At 38.9% G+C, this 15,259-nt stretch overlaps 1 protein-coding gene across 1 annotated transcript in view; it reads right to left on the bottom strand.

The window, feature by feature from the left end:
- rsrc1 (arginine/serine-rich coiled-coil 1) overlaps positions 1-15,259 on the bottom strand; it is a 146,227-nt gene that overhangs the window by 1,993 nt on the left and 128,975 nt on the right. The window contains exons 8-9 of the mRNA XM_044120621.1: positions 6,639-6,745; positions 2,014-2,121 (exon numbers count right to left, since the gene is read on the bottom strand). Coding sequence (XP_043976556.1) covers positions 2,014-2,121; positions 6,639-6,745 — 215 coding nt within the window. The remainder of the gene's footprint in view (positions 1-2,013; positions 2,122-6,638; positions 6,746-15,259) is intronic.

The following is a 15,259-nucleotide window of genomic DNA, read 5'->3' on the forward strand; positions in this document are numbered from 1 at the left end:
TATCAGTGAGGGCATTAGTTATTATCGTTAGTATTTTCGTTCACCGTCAGGAGATACTGACTGATACCAGAGTAATTCATAATAAGGAACATATATGATCATATATGTTTCATATATGAACATATATGAAACATATATGTTTCATATATTATGAAACATGTATGTTTCATAATAAGGAAACATATATGTATTGCACCAAGGATTAATTATTGTAAGGCCTGTCAAGAAAGTGAACTGATCATCCTAAATACATTTCTAACTGATTTTTATATACTTATTTAACTGACAATATCTAAATGAATGAAATGTTTTACACATTATGTCAATATCCACAAAGTAAAACTGTGTAGTATATACGGTACCGTCTTTTCCAGCACCACATTTTGTAGAGAAAAGCAACACAAATTACCTAAGAGACTGTTTAAAATCCACTATAATATGATGTCATTTATTACTGTTATTAATAATGTTTTGTGATATTACACAATTGTATGTCTCACATAAAATCATTTGGTAATTCTAACTGACCTAAAACAGGAGATGCTTAGTCTGATTCAACTTCAGGCAGTGAGGAAAAAATGTGTGAGTGTGTGTCTTTTTATTAAGCCTATGCAAATATCTGGTTTCAACTGCATATAATGTTTTCCAAATTTAGGCTTTAACAAATTGTTAGATTGCACTTTAATGTAAAACACAAATATGTAGCTTGAATGTCAAGCACTTTCAAAACTTTGAAAACACCTAATTGAAATTCAAACATTTTCAGGGAAGTCAAGCACCCGTACGAACCTTGAGTACTGCGCCCTGCTTTGAGTGACGCCTACTCAGATCCGGCTGCATGGAGTAAATTTCAGCATGTACCTCATCCATTCCTATAAAGCCTGCTGCTAGAAAATGCCTGCTTACTACTTATATTCAGTACATTACCGGCAGTGATGGCACTGACTGTGAGGAGGCTTTAATGCTACAGCTGCGAGCGTCTGACGAATGAAGGCATCTGTTTATTAGGAAGTAACACAATGACTGGGATGCAAAGCACTGAGGCACAGAGTGGAAGATATCAGATTATTCCTATATCCACTGCATGTGTTTATGCGAGGCTGAGAGATGACGTTGACATGCCGGCGATATGTACATTCTGTACATCTAGGTGTTGATACGTGCATTACTATGCAGATGGTCGAGCAGCAACCCCCCGCCGAGCACGTCAATCCTTCATCTCCGACCTACGCCGCGTACAGCTGCACCGCGTGTTATCTCATGTTAGACTCGGCACTAGTTCTTGTCTGTCGGCCCTGGGCTGGTGTCACGGTGCTAATGAGGCTGTGTGTGTGGGATGACAGTATCTGAACCGGGCTAATGGGGCTCATCTGTTCTAATTGGAAGTGGAGCAGGAGCTGGAGCCGAGGCCGGGGCCTGCCTGGGGCATATTGCTACCATATATCAGCCTGTCTGACAGTGTATGTATGCGTGTGAGTGTGTGTGCGCGTGTGCATGCGGGTGTGTGTGTTGGGCTGGGGGGGCATGGTGCATCTCTGCGAGTGGGTTATCTGCATACATCAGGGCATAATTTCGTTTCCCCCAGTGGAGATAGATGACTGGGAAGCCCCAGGGAGCGTTATTGGAGTTTAAAGTTTTTTCCCCTCTCGTTTTTCATTCGCAATCAGAGAAGGAGGCCCGTAAACCGACGAGCTGCAGAGTCTCGCACGACGTGATGCAGTGGATAGGAATGTGCTGGAATCATGGGCGCTGGAAATAGTAGAGGTGTTGGTAGAAGCAGTGACACCTTTTAGAGGGGGTAAAAATAAACGTTCCAAAGTTTGTCCAAACCGCCATAAACTCAAAGTGTCATAAAAACAAGGCGGAAATAAAACCAGAAGATGGAGGCAGAACTTCTTGTCGAGGTTGCGGCGTTTTAGTGCTCTTCAAAAAGTCTGTTCAATGAAACTGAGTGGCAGTTTGAGATGATGTTGGAGGAAACAGTTGGAGAGGATTTGGCTGGAGGACACTTACACTGGGATGAGCGAGGGTGCCGGTGTCATCATAGACTATAGATATCGGGAGGGAGTAGTCCTGAGGGGGAGCGCTTTCTGATTCCTGCTTCTTCTGAGCTGCAACAACCTGTGTTCACAGACACAGATGAAGCATAAAGACTAAATGAATCTCAGACTGCAACGAGCATGCAAATATGACACAATATTAACAAAATTAGAACAAAAAAAACGGTTAATTTTGAAATATCTCTAAAGTATGTCTCAATTAATACATTCAATAAGATTATCATACAGACAGTTGCAAACTGTACATTTAAATGTTTTTGTATGAGATAAGGAATTGCAGGGCACAGCACTGAGACTTGGGTCTTGCAATATGATCTTCGTCCAGCAGATGGCACACACATATTGACTGTTCATTTGTGAAAAACAGTAATGTGCATTCTGAAAGCTATTGTTAAATTTCCTTGGACTCATCCATCTTTCAACATAAAGACAGCTGTAAGTTCTGCATCTTTTCTAAGTTATTTATTTTTATTTAGTTATTTTGTTAAGTCCTTTTGTCTTTTTTGTGCTCAAACCTAGTTAGAAAAAAGAAAAACACTGAACATTAAATTTACAGTAATTTTTAAGGCACCTGTGGGTATATTTTGACTCAATTCCTCAAGCGCACTGATTTAATTTGTAATATCACGGAAAGAAAAACAACAAATATACTAGCATGAACAGTATGGAAATGTTCAGCTGTCATTCTGTTCAAGAAGACGTGATTTGTGAACCATTGTTTTGTCACAGAAAAGCGTTCATCTACCCATAAACAAAATGCAAAGAGCAACTGAAGTTGGTCAACGAACGTCACTATCCACAGCAAAACCAGTCCAGGGGCAGCAATGCCACTCAGGAAGGAAAAAGCAATTACTCAAAAAGCAGCATAAAAAGGCAAATTACAGCATTCAAACTCATACAAGGACAAGGCCCCTTCAAATGAACCAGTACATCAGCAAGTTACAACGTAGTTTCAATTCAATTCATTTTCAGCTCAGTTTATTAATAAAGCACCATTTCCCAACAGATGTCATCTTGAGGCACAAAATAAATAAATAAATAAAAAACACCTAATTTCAATTCACTCGCACATACAAGTTAATTGATCCAAAACATTCGACTCAAGTAATACAGTTTAAAAGACAACTGTATCAAAAACTAAGGAAAATGTATAAAAACTTCTGAGTTTAAATACAGTTGAAAACATCATCTAAAAATTATCTCTATGGCCTGGCATCTAAATAAAACAATATAATTTTCACAAGTCTATCTTTTCATACACTGCTTTCAACTGTCTAAATATATTTATATACCACCAATGAACATAATGTGCACATATGTATGTGTTGGCATTTGTAAAAACGGGTAAGACAAGAGAACATATCGATTGATAAAGCCAGATCTACCTAAAGCTCCGCTAGTCAGAAAATGTCGAAAATGTCTACTTGTTTAAACCTGATTATACCGTTAGAAAAATTATTTAAAAAGTCTAAAACATAGATAAAGAACCGAGTTTATTTACACTACTGCAATGATTAATTTGATAAAAATGTTTTAAAGATCTTTGCCATTTATAGAGCTGACAGACAGAAAGATGGCTTTTAGAAATGTTCACGTCCTGCAGTGTGTAAACATCACCATGTGTTACAATAAACATCACATTTGAATGGCTGGCGTGTCTTCACTGTTACATTTATTAAAAGACGAAATAACTAAATTAACATTTCACCAAACCCATTACTGTTTTAAACACCCCTAGTACCAGCCCTAGAGCAGATGTTTACCCAGTTGGACGAATCTTTTTAAAATTCATTTGGCAGGAAACAAAAAGTGAGCAGGATATGAAACACACTGACTAATAAGCATGGTGATGTGCCAAGAGTGAGGAAGAAAAAAAAAACTACTCATCACATTCCTGGGGAACAATCTGCTGAATATACATTTTTAATAAATGCAGCTTGCTTGTTTTTCTTCTTTTATTTATTTATTTAAAATGAAGGCTGTTGCCGACATAAAGGGCTTCACTAATCTTTCATCAACTTATGATTGAAAAGGATTTACAGTGACTTCTAACGGCACTAATTAAAAAACAGTAAACAAGTGAATTACAGATATTAAATAATTATTTTTACAGAATATTCTTAAGATGAATTTTAATTGCTGGTAAACATTAGGTTATTATTTTTAAATAACTCAGAGATGTATTGTGGTGTAGATTAAAAATGTTACATTTGTAGAAATTACGTTCTTTTTTTTTTAATTGGAGGGAAATACGTAAAGCAACGTTTAAGTTAAAAAGGTTTTTAACTGTAGACGAATGGTCTGAATCTTAACTTAATCTGTAATTTTAAATATCTGATCTAAAATTAAGTGAGTATGAAATTTCTTTGACTTGATTAGCTGTTTTATTATAATTCGTAAACATGAAAAACTAACCTGGAGAAATACACAACTTCAGCAAAACTACAAAGACTTTTTGACCCAATCTGTGAAAAATCCCCATTATAAATGTTTTTTGTTATTTTTCAGATTTTTCATCATTTTTCCAGACTAAGACCTCTTCATTTAGAAATGTAAAACTTTGTTGTAAAAAGTTTTATTGGATGAAAATTAGTTGACAAATTGATTAATGAGATTAATCAAGTAGACAGATTAATCTATAAAGTACTATTTAGCAGAGGTTTATGAACTTGGTGATTCGTGTCCCCATGGGCACATAAGAGTGGATGTCAAAAAAAAAAAAAAACTATATTATCTAAAAAATGTAATTGCAATGTATAAAAACAGTTCTTTGTACTGACACAAACCCTTGTTTGTTTAGTTTAGCAGTCATAGCTGTTTACTGAGCCGATAACTGGGGCCACAAGTCTGTGTCGCAATTGTTGTGGTGGTCAAGAACTGAAAATGTCTTAAAAACTAGTCTATATTCCAAAAAAGCAGCATTTGTCATAACTTTATTTTGCATTAATCTCAAGAGTATTGATCAATAATTCAAACTTTAAAAGATCAGTGAGTTGTAAAAGAACTCACGGTACTTGCAAAAATAATTTTGATAAAAATTAATGTAGAAAGCAACAATGCAATACATTTTCAAATTAAACTAACATGAGACTCAAAATTCAAGACTCCATTTTCTTTCTGTCATAGAGGCGCATTGCACTAAATCAGTCCTCAAAAATGAATTCGTTTCAATCACTCAAGTCAAAAAGCGATGCGGTGGTATATTTCAGGTGCTTATTTTTTATTTAAATACATAAATCTTATTTTATTGCCACACAATCATGGGGAAGATTGTAGACTTCATGGTTATCCAGGAGGTAGACCGGGTCTCCTCTCAGAAAATGGTAAAGTCAAAAAATGGCTGTTCACATAGTGGTGTGTTTTAAGCACATTAATGGAAGGTTCAGTGGAAGGAAAAAGCATGTTCCTTCCACATGTGAGAATAATAGTAACTTTTATAAAACTGCGAACATTAACGCTATCAAGACTTTTGGGGCGGATTTACAAAATGTAGACTCTGGCTGGAGTCGGTTAACACACAGAAATAACCAAGGATGTGGACAACAAATGTGGCATGATCCTCATGTGAAGCCACACCTGAAGTATCTTATCTCTTCTAGGGAGAACAAAGATTGAACCACTGCAGATTAAAGTTTTTTTTTTCATTTCACTTAAAAATCAATGTACCAGAGTCGGGAGGATGAGCGGAGAGGCAGAGAAGTTGCTTGATGACACCAAACGCGACTGAAGACCGCCAGTAAAGCAACCTCAATACTTTAGCAAAGCCACATTAATGCAGCAAGTCATGCAAAAGAAACCATGGCCAAGACAGTAATGCAAATATTGGTACAGTACATGAGCATACTTTACAGTAGGACAACAGTCCTGTATTAAAATTAATAGGTCTTATGTAATATTCTAATGTTGGAAACTGAACTTTGGATTTGGCTGTGAGCTGTCAGTATTGAAAGAAATAGATATGGTAGAAAATTTTGAACTGAATTCCCAGAAGGAAAAGAAATCCCTTATAATGACAAGTTCATTTATAGAGACCTAATACAAAATCATTTTCCCATCTCATCCAGTAGATTTTGTAAGAATATTTGTTTTTAGACATGCTGTGTAGGGTGCAATTTCTGTAGCGGTCTAATCTCCTGGCTCCCTTTGGCCACATGGATCATAACTTTTGTGGGTTTGCTGTCGCATGTTGTCACCTGTATTTTAAAAACAGCCACGAAGTCTGGACAAATCTAATTCCAGCTCTTTCAGAAGGCAGAAACATTTCAATAATGACCTCTGCATTTGGTCTGCCTCTGTGCAACCAGAAAGGCGAGGAGGGAGGCACAGACACGGGACGCCTGCCGCCCGCTGTGGCTTTTGTGTGGGGTGCTGCCGTCGTAGAGGGAAAAGAATTTTTTTTTGATGAAACCTTCTCGGGGTCGGGAGCAAATGGCATTCAATGGGAACGTTTGATTTGGTCTGGGTCGTCTCTGGACAGACGGCGCGGCAGCGACGCGGAGGGGCAAAATTCAATAAGAAACGGAGCAAAAAAAAGCTCAGAGAGTGAAGGGCCAAGGGAGAAAAAGGGACAGAACGCACCTTTGTGTCATCCCGGGAAGATTTGAAAGCCTGAGGAACAAAGGAATCACTCTCGATGGCCTCGATGTCCTTTATCCTTCGCACTTGCTCCTCCAGAGAGGTTCCCTCTGAAAAGTAAGTTAAACAAGGGAAGCCATGAACAGAAGCACACATACAGAGAAAGACACACATGTTCTCTATCACACAGAGTGTGGACCACCTTCTGTCATAATCTGAAAACATTTGGATTTCTTCTAGATTGGCCTCTTCTTCCAGTATAATACTATTTGACATATACAGTAAAACAAATCTGATAATCCCCCTATTTTAATCTTGTGCCTCCAAGAAAAAAGTATTTATGCCTGTCCAAGGGCACGGACTCCTACAAAAGGTAAAGAGGGGAAAAATACTAACAAGGTAATAGCCAGACAGTGAATTACATTCAGATAATGGCATTCTAAAATAATCAAAATATGAACACAAGCTCACTGCAGTGGAATTTCATTACAGGGAATAAATGAGATTAAGTTTTATTCAGTTCAGACCTCATGTATCAGAGAGTATACTTCCCCGGCTTGTCCAATTTCACAAAAACAGACACAAAGGGTTTCCAATAAATTACTCCTGGATATAAACACATCAGGATTTCTGCATGTCAGATGGCAAATCACTTCAGGAATCTAAAAGCAGTCTTTGTGAGCGTGGGAGGGCAAAAATAGGTGTGCCGAGGAAAGTTAGTGATGGGGGGGGGGAAAGTCTGAATGCACTCATTATTTTCTGGCTGTCAATCTTTCTACTGATCAGTCAATATTCATCCCTCTCTTTCCCATCTATCCGTCCTCTCCTGCACTCTCCCATCTCGCTGTCTGTCAATCCAGCAGGCGTCCGTGTTTCTGAGCGGCACGGATGTGGCTGCGTCAGTAACACAAATGGGAACATGCGTGAGAGAGTAGGATATCGGTAAAACTTAGATTTTGCTGTGAAGGGTGAACCAGATTTTCACTGATTGATTATACATTGGGGCCATGATGTAACTCTTTTTGGACTGAATTAAGTCCTTTTTAAAGTTCCAAATGCCAACATTGTATCATGATAGAATACCTAAAGTACCTTGTACTTATATTCCTTGAACCCTTTTTACCATTGCAACCACAAACTTTATTGTATTCTACAAGTATTCCATTTGACAGAAGAAATAAAGAGGAGAATTATTGCGAAGTAAAAGAAAACTATCAATGTTTCATATTTTTTTGTAAATTTGTATTATGCATCAATACTTTGTACTTGTACTGTAATTATAGCAAATGTAGATGTCTGGAATATGACACTAGCAACTTTACACATCTAAGACTGAAAATGTTATCTAGCCTGGTAAAAACCAGCCCATTTGCTTCACACAGAGGGCCTGGACCCCCAGCTATTGAGAAACAATTGCTTCCTGGAGGCTTGGACTAAATTTTACCCAATTGCTAATGTTTGGTCGTAATGTATGTGATGAGTCAGTGTCTTAAACATTCGTGTTGCTCTGACTGTAATTTTTTTAGGAAGTGTGGTCATTTCCAAGTATAATAATGACTGAATGTCTTTGTTCTCTTCCTCCACTGCCATTGTCACACCACAACTCTATACAGGACGATTACAATTCAAAAACAAAGCAGAAAATCAATGTCCTTCTTCTGATTGGCTCGATTGGAATTCAACCAGAGGAATCCAGCTAAATAGAAAAACCTGAGATGAGGATTTAGCAGAATTTTGTAGGAAGACAATGGCCAGGCTAAGTCTTACCCACTCTTTCTTGCAAAATAGCTCAAGCAGAGCTAGACCAGATAATTAGCAATTTTCAAGAATTGCAAATCTCAGTTAGATTTAGATCTAGAATATTCTAACATGAAATCACTTCAATCTAAAACATCCCATTGTAGCTCTGGCTGAATGTTTAGGATCATTGTCCTGCTGGATGGCAAAACTCTGTCGTAGTCTAAAGGGTTTTGTAGCTAACATGTTCTCTTTCATAATGTCTTGTATTTAGTTTTATCCATCGTTGCATTATTTCTAACAAACTTTACTGTTCCTGCTGAAGAAGATAACCCCCACAGCATGTTTATGCTGTATTCTATATAGCTTGTAGCAAAGTGAAGGGATTTGCTGCATTGTCAGCAGATCCTTCAACTGAAGATGTGGTTTCCAACAGGCCCTCCAAAGTTACTCTTTGGTAGGCTCTGGGCTTCTTCTCTGATTATTGTGATCCATCGTTGGCTTGGTTCAAACATAACTGGATTCATGAATGTCATCAGCATAGAGATGATCTCCATATATTGATAATTTGGCCAAGAGGGAATGTACAGCAAAATGGGAAAAGATCCCAGAACAGGTCCTTGAGGTACACCACAGGGCAAGTCAGCTTGTTATATTGCATATTAATTCTGCAGTGTAACAGTGCTGTTAAATGTCTCCCCAACTTTATTCTTGACCCATCTGTGTTAATTGGTCCTCAGTAATGTTTTCTGACAAACCTCAGATCTGCAGAGAAATAGCTATGTTTAAACCACACACAGGTAATAGACTCAATTTAACCAATCAGGCGACTTTTGGTAGCTAAACTGGATTCTATTTAGAAGTATCAGAGTAAAGGGGACTAAAGACAAATATATGCAACACTACCCATATTTATACTTGAAAAACAACTTAAAGTATCCAACCATGAATATTTTCCTTTTGCTTCACATTTAAACTTTATGTTGGTCTATCACATGAAATCCCAACAAAATAACATCCAGGTTTGCAAATGTGAAAAACCTTTAAGGGGTGTGAATACTTTTACCAGCATACTCAAATACAGTATGCATTTGGAGCTGATAAAAAGGATTTAATTCAATCCATTAGCAGCTATAGAAAGGGTGTCACAACACATCTTTACGGCCCCGGCGTTTAATGAATAAATGAATATTTGGTCCAGCCTTCACAGCGAAATGTCACCCTCCATCACGCACACACTTTATTAAGCTTCATAATAGCACTTCAACAACTCTGGTCTGATTTTAATGCGCTGCAGAATTGGACAACTGACTGACGAGTTGAATTAAGCCGTCCTATGTGACAGACTATCGGCTTGTCATCCAGCACGGGGAGATGTGGCTCCAAAAATAGTCATTACCTTGACTGGGGCTTCTAGATGGGAGCCTGAACACGGGCCCAATATCCTCCTGGAGACTGTGGACTGTCCTTCACAACACAATCCTGTGTGTTTGTGTGCGTGTTTGAATGGAAACTCACGCTTGTGACTAACCCACAATTAATTCAGCACAATTAATTCATTTTTTTTTCCAATTACTTTCCCATCTCTGCAGTCCTTTGAGCATGAATGCCCTATGTAAACAATACCCAGACTCATCAACACACACAAACAAACCCACACACACATCTACCAGCATCTCGTCGGCGGATGCTTTCCGCGTGCAGAGCAGGAATCCATTAAGACCTCAGACTTTTTGACAAACACATTATTGGTAGATAAAATGACTTCCATATGCTGTTTGTCAGATGTCAGCGGGTAAAGATATGTATTTCACGAGAAAATCAAAAATAATGGACTTTGAGTGCGGGCCAAGTGAGCTCAGAGGCGGGCAAAAAAAAAAATCAATACTCCAGCTGGGCGAGCGCACTCTGAAGCTCAAGGAGGTCAAAGTTGATATTTAATATTGACACATTATCTGGCAAATTAATTTAACAGGTCGACTCGATTGTCACCGCATTAGGAACGCTTCTCTGTCAGCGATGAGAGGAGGTTAGAGCGAAATCTGAGAGCAGGGAAGCAGTAGGGAAACAAAAGGAGGCGCAATTAAATGCACAGTAGCGGCTGCTTCATGCTGGAAATTTAACAACCTGGAAAAGGAATAAAGGTGAGAACAGCCTCATTATCAGCTATGAAGCTGTGGGCCAAAAAGTCCTTTCGTAATTGCAACTGTACAAACGTGGGTTGCTCTGATTTATAAAAAAAAAAAAAAAAAGAAAAAAAAAAAAAACGGAGTAAAAAACTCGCCATCTCATTAATGAAATTAGTAAGATAGACAGGGGTGCTGATGAGTGGCTCAAAATCAATAGGCTATTGTTCTCCCTAAATAGCTGTTTGTCCACTTCATTGATTAAGACCCAAAGACGAGGAAGGGAAATCAAACCAGCCAATGGAAACTGATTTCAGATGGTCTCCTTTAATCCTTGCAGGCAGGAGCGTTTCTCAGCAGTTACGCTGAGACACCAAAAGAGGGGGCTGTTCCACAGCGCATACACACAGGACAATCTGAAGCCTTTGGGCTGCAGCGGTGTTGTCTTTGTAAACTTGACTTTGCTGGAGAGTTTGTCAATCAAGAGTAGCTGAGCTGAATATATTGCTGCTGCTGCTGATTAATTCCAGTAAGTGACTTCACTGACGAGCCAGCTGAATTGCTGCAGACCTTGTTGTTGTTGATATGTGGTAAAGATGAACAAAAGAGGAACTAACTGCTTGTTTTATAAAGATGTTTGTTAGTTTTTGGGAAACGGAATGCAAAGTCTTTTAATGAACGTATTAAACAAATAAGTTGTGAAAGTGTGCAAACAGTGTTCCTTAATTTATGATTGTAATGTAATTGATGTTTAGTTATACAACATTGGGACTGCTGAATGGTTTCTAATATAAACCAGCCGAATTACAGCACACAGCTCAACATTTTTAAAGACTTGTTTTAAATGTAATTTTCCTTGTGTTGCTTTTCTGCAGTTCTCCAAGGACAACACATTTGACAAGCTAAAAACCAAACATTTTACAAAACATCATAGCACTTTATGGTAACTGCTCATTTTAAAATTTCTGAGTTTCTCAGCTCAAATTTTTATTTTAGTCCATATGCAACTTATTTTAAGGTTTGGATTCAAAGGTTAGCTATGAATTTATTGGAGAAACTTGCACAGCGGTGAAGCTTTAAATATAGAATATGGACAAACAAAACAAAAAATACACAATGGATGGATGGATGGATGCAATACAAAGTAGTTCCCTCTTACTAAATAATTCCCACAGTAAAGATCCCAGGGCCCCCTTTATCTTCATCCATTAAATCCTTTACAGGTGTTTAAGTGTGAGTGCATGTGTGGTTTTTCACTCAGTAACCAAAAATACTTTCTTTGTTTATCACATCTAACTAAAAACCAGCTTGCATTTATTATGTAAAAGCAGCATAAAAAGCTCACAGTTTGGAAGAAATTATTTTTGGGACTTTTTAAAAGATCATCATGAAGAAAATTAAGCAATGATGCAAGTTCTGAAACTCTGTCTACGCTCAACAGTACTGTTTTGTTTTCCCACTTATCTAAAATTGTAACATACTTGAATAAAATTTCAAATGGCTTCCAGACTGTGCAGGAATCCTGGGAGAGACGTTTAAGTTTGGGATTTCATGTCTTATCTTCACAAGTACACACTCAGCAGTGTCTCTTTATTTCCCAGGTTTCGGTAGCCATCTCTCTCCCTGTGCCGTGGTAAAAATGTGTAATTCAATGCTCAATTTAGGCCCCGTCTCAGTGGAGATTTTTTTTTGCCTGCTAATTGATAGAAATTAAGCCATTAATCAAGCCACTAGCCATCATTCAAGCCAGGGAAGATGAATACAAACTTTCATAATAACCACCTTCCCCATTTTAGCCCTCATTAGCATTAATTTTTAATGTAATTATGCTATTCTTTTACACTGAGCTCATAAATTACTGCTCTTTTGTTGCCGGCTGGCCTTGTAAAATCTAAAGTAATGCTTTGTAGTTTGATCTTTAAGGCAATTACTGGCTTCTTCACTCTTTTATCTCTCTGCATTTCCAATAACCTGCTCTCTAATGATTTATCTCCGCTGCCCCCCTCGCCATCACCATCCCCACCCCTTGCCCCACTCTCTCTTTTCCTCTCTCTCTCTGCACCAGTGGCCAAGTGCCCTGCTGCCAGCCTCCACCTCCAAAATCCCGTCCGCCTACATTCACCCCATCTCTTCATCTGGGAAGCATACAAACACGTGCACGGATGCTTGCCTCCACCACTCTTAACAAAAGGAGCATATTCGCTGTGTGTCAAGCGCACTAACTTTGTTTACAATCTCCTTTAGTCATTTTCCAGCTTCATTAGCACAGATCCAGCTCCAGCAGTGGCGACAACATCAGGGGAACGCCGCGGTAAAGAGAGACCAGGCGCTGCATCTCGCTCTCTCTGTCTCGGCTGGTCTCTCGTGGGCCTTACCTGTAGGCTAAGCTGCTCTTGTTTATGTAACCCCTGAGCTGAGCAAACGCACACATGCATGTGTGCACGCGCACACGCTCGCAAGACTTGGCATCAAACTGAGTCAAGCTTAGCAGGGCTGTGTGCTGGGGGCAATAGAGGGGCTTCAGTCTGGCCCTGTTCTCAGCAGCAGCATCCTGCCTGCGTCGGAGTCTTTAATGTGCGATTCTCCGGGCCCAAACAACAGGCTGCTGCAGTGCATGCCTGGGAACTGGACTAAGCGGTAACAGGAAAAAAGATGGAGCTGCTTATTAAAATATGTCGGAAGACATTTGCTGATCTACACTAAATGATTTCATACGGATAAGGGTTGACGTTTCTCCAACTGGCGAAGGGTGGAAATCAAGAAACTGAAGCCTTGTAGCGTTACAGAAAGTCTTGCACCTCTTACAGTTCTTCTGTTTTTATTTATTTATTTTCATTTTATTTTTGGTCACACTTAAATGCTTCATAAATCTCACATGATCTGATAAAAATAACCTGAGTGAACACAAAATGAACTTCTCTAATACTTTAAACTAACCAGACCTTATATGAAAAGTAATTAGCCTCTAAACCTAATGACAGGTTATGCCACATAACCACTTTTTACATCGCTGTGCAGGAGCTATGACCCACACCTATCTGCAAAATTACTCCAACTCAGTCATATTAAATGGCCTATCTAAGGTCCTGCCACCGCAACTCATTGTGATTTAATTTTGGACTTTGCCTAGGCCATTATTCTTTTGCTTTTCTGAGTCATCCAGGTGTGAGATTACAGATGTGGAACTAATAGCCAAGATAATCATATCAATTACAGCATGATTCCTGAAGCAGCCACAGAGCATCACGCTACCACCGCCATGTTTGATTATAAATGTGATGCTGTCTTTCTGAAATGCTCTGTGCAGAAAGCAAAGATTCAAGGTGCAAATAGAAGAAGGTGTGCATGAATACCCTGAGTGGACCTTAGCAAATGGGACATGAATTCAAATTTGTACGTTATCAATGTTAGTCATTTCAGACTAGAAAAAGAACAACATAACAAAAAAATGTATAGCACTCATGTCAGTGAACAATGAATTTAAACCTTTGGCCAGAGCTTGCAAGTGCAGAGTTTTCTTTCCACAATAAAATAAAAATGTGAACATTAGGATGCTCACATATGGTTGTATTGCAACAATGACGTGATGCTGTTTTTTGACACCTGCCTGAAATGTGTGGCGGCCAGGGTCAACGGGTCATGCTAAATTAAGGAAAACTCCACCAGCGTGAGCCAGATGTCCTGAGTCTGTCCCAGAGGAGCGCCTTTAGATGTATGTATGTGTTTGTAAGCTGGAATATGAGTGGGGCGATGTCCAATGACAGAGCAGGTGGCTGAGCTATTCTAATTTGAGCTCCCAGGAGACCGCACACACCAAGCCCGGTTACTTATACATCTTACACCGACCCCCTCTTTTAAAAACGCTGCATGTGTCTGCAGCCATGCTATAGTAGCGATGCTCTATTTAGCAAAACAGGCCAAGTGATCCCATGTGGTGCTCACCTTGTTATCAGTGTCAAACGGTCTCTGTGGATTTCTGTCAAATCCTGTCACGATCATCAAGGCCTGTCACAAATACTCTGCTTTCGTAGTGAAAACCTTTATTGGAACAATTTAGAGCAAAGACTATAATATGTCAAAAACGCTGCCTTGAGCATTATTTAACCTCAGGCTTATATGATCTTATGTGATATCTGTTCGGCATCAGGAAATGAGGAGCAGCTGGGGACTGAGTGTCTCAAATACACACACTTCTGTCCCATCTTCTGCTGATAGTGATCTTCCACTCTGCAGTCAATAAAGGTCTGAATGATGAATTAAAGATCCAAATAACCTGCTAATGACAGGATGACATGGCAGCCACGCGTCATGCTCAGATATCTGCGTCCAAATCTCTGCTGATCCCTCTTTACTCACTGCTTCTCTCTCCTCCGTCACTCAGCTGAATCCCTCCCATTAACAGACCACATCTTTATTCAACATTCTTGTTAGAGCAGCTCAGTTTGCAGGTCTGGCTTCACTTTGAAGTAAATCTGCCATTCGCCGACTGTCACATTAAGGAAAATCATTTATTGTAAAGCTGGTCACTTTAGTGGAGCTGGTCATTTTACCCTTGACTTACTGTTGACAACCAACAATTTAAAGTAATTTTCCATTCATGCTCTTTAAAGAAATATGGTTTTATGACATAGTTCTTAACTCTTGCTGACAGGACATTTCTTTTTATTTGTTTTATCATCAGTATCCTCATGGGTAGTAAATGGCTTTATGGTCTCTGGTGGCTTTTTGTGTTCAGTCCTGTTTGTTAAGTAGCAATATTTA

This window comes from Gambusia affinis, linkage group LG06 (assembly GCF_019740435.1).
Source record: "Gambusia affinis linkage group LG06, SWU_Gaff_1.0, whole genome shotgun sequence".
NCBI lineage: Eukaryota > Metazoa > Chordata > Actinopteri > Cyprinodontiformes > Poeciliidae > Gambusia > Gambusia affinis.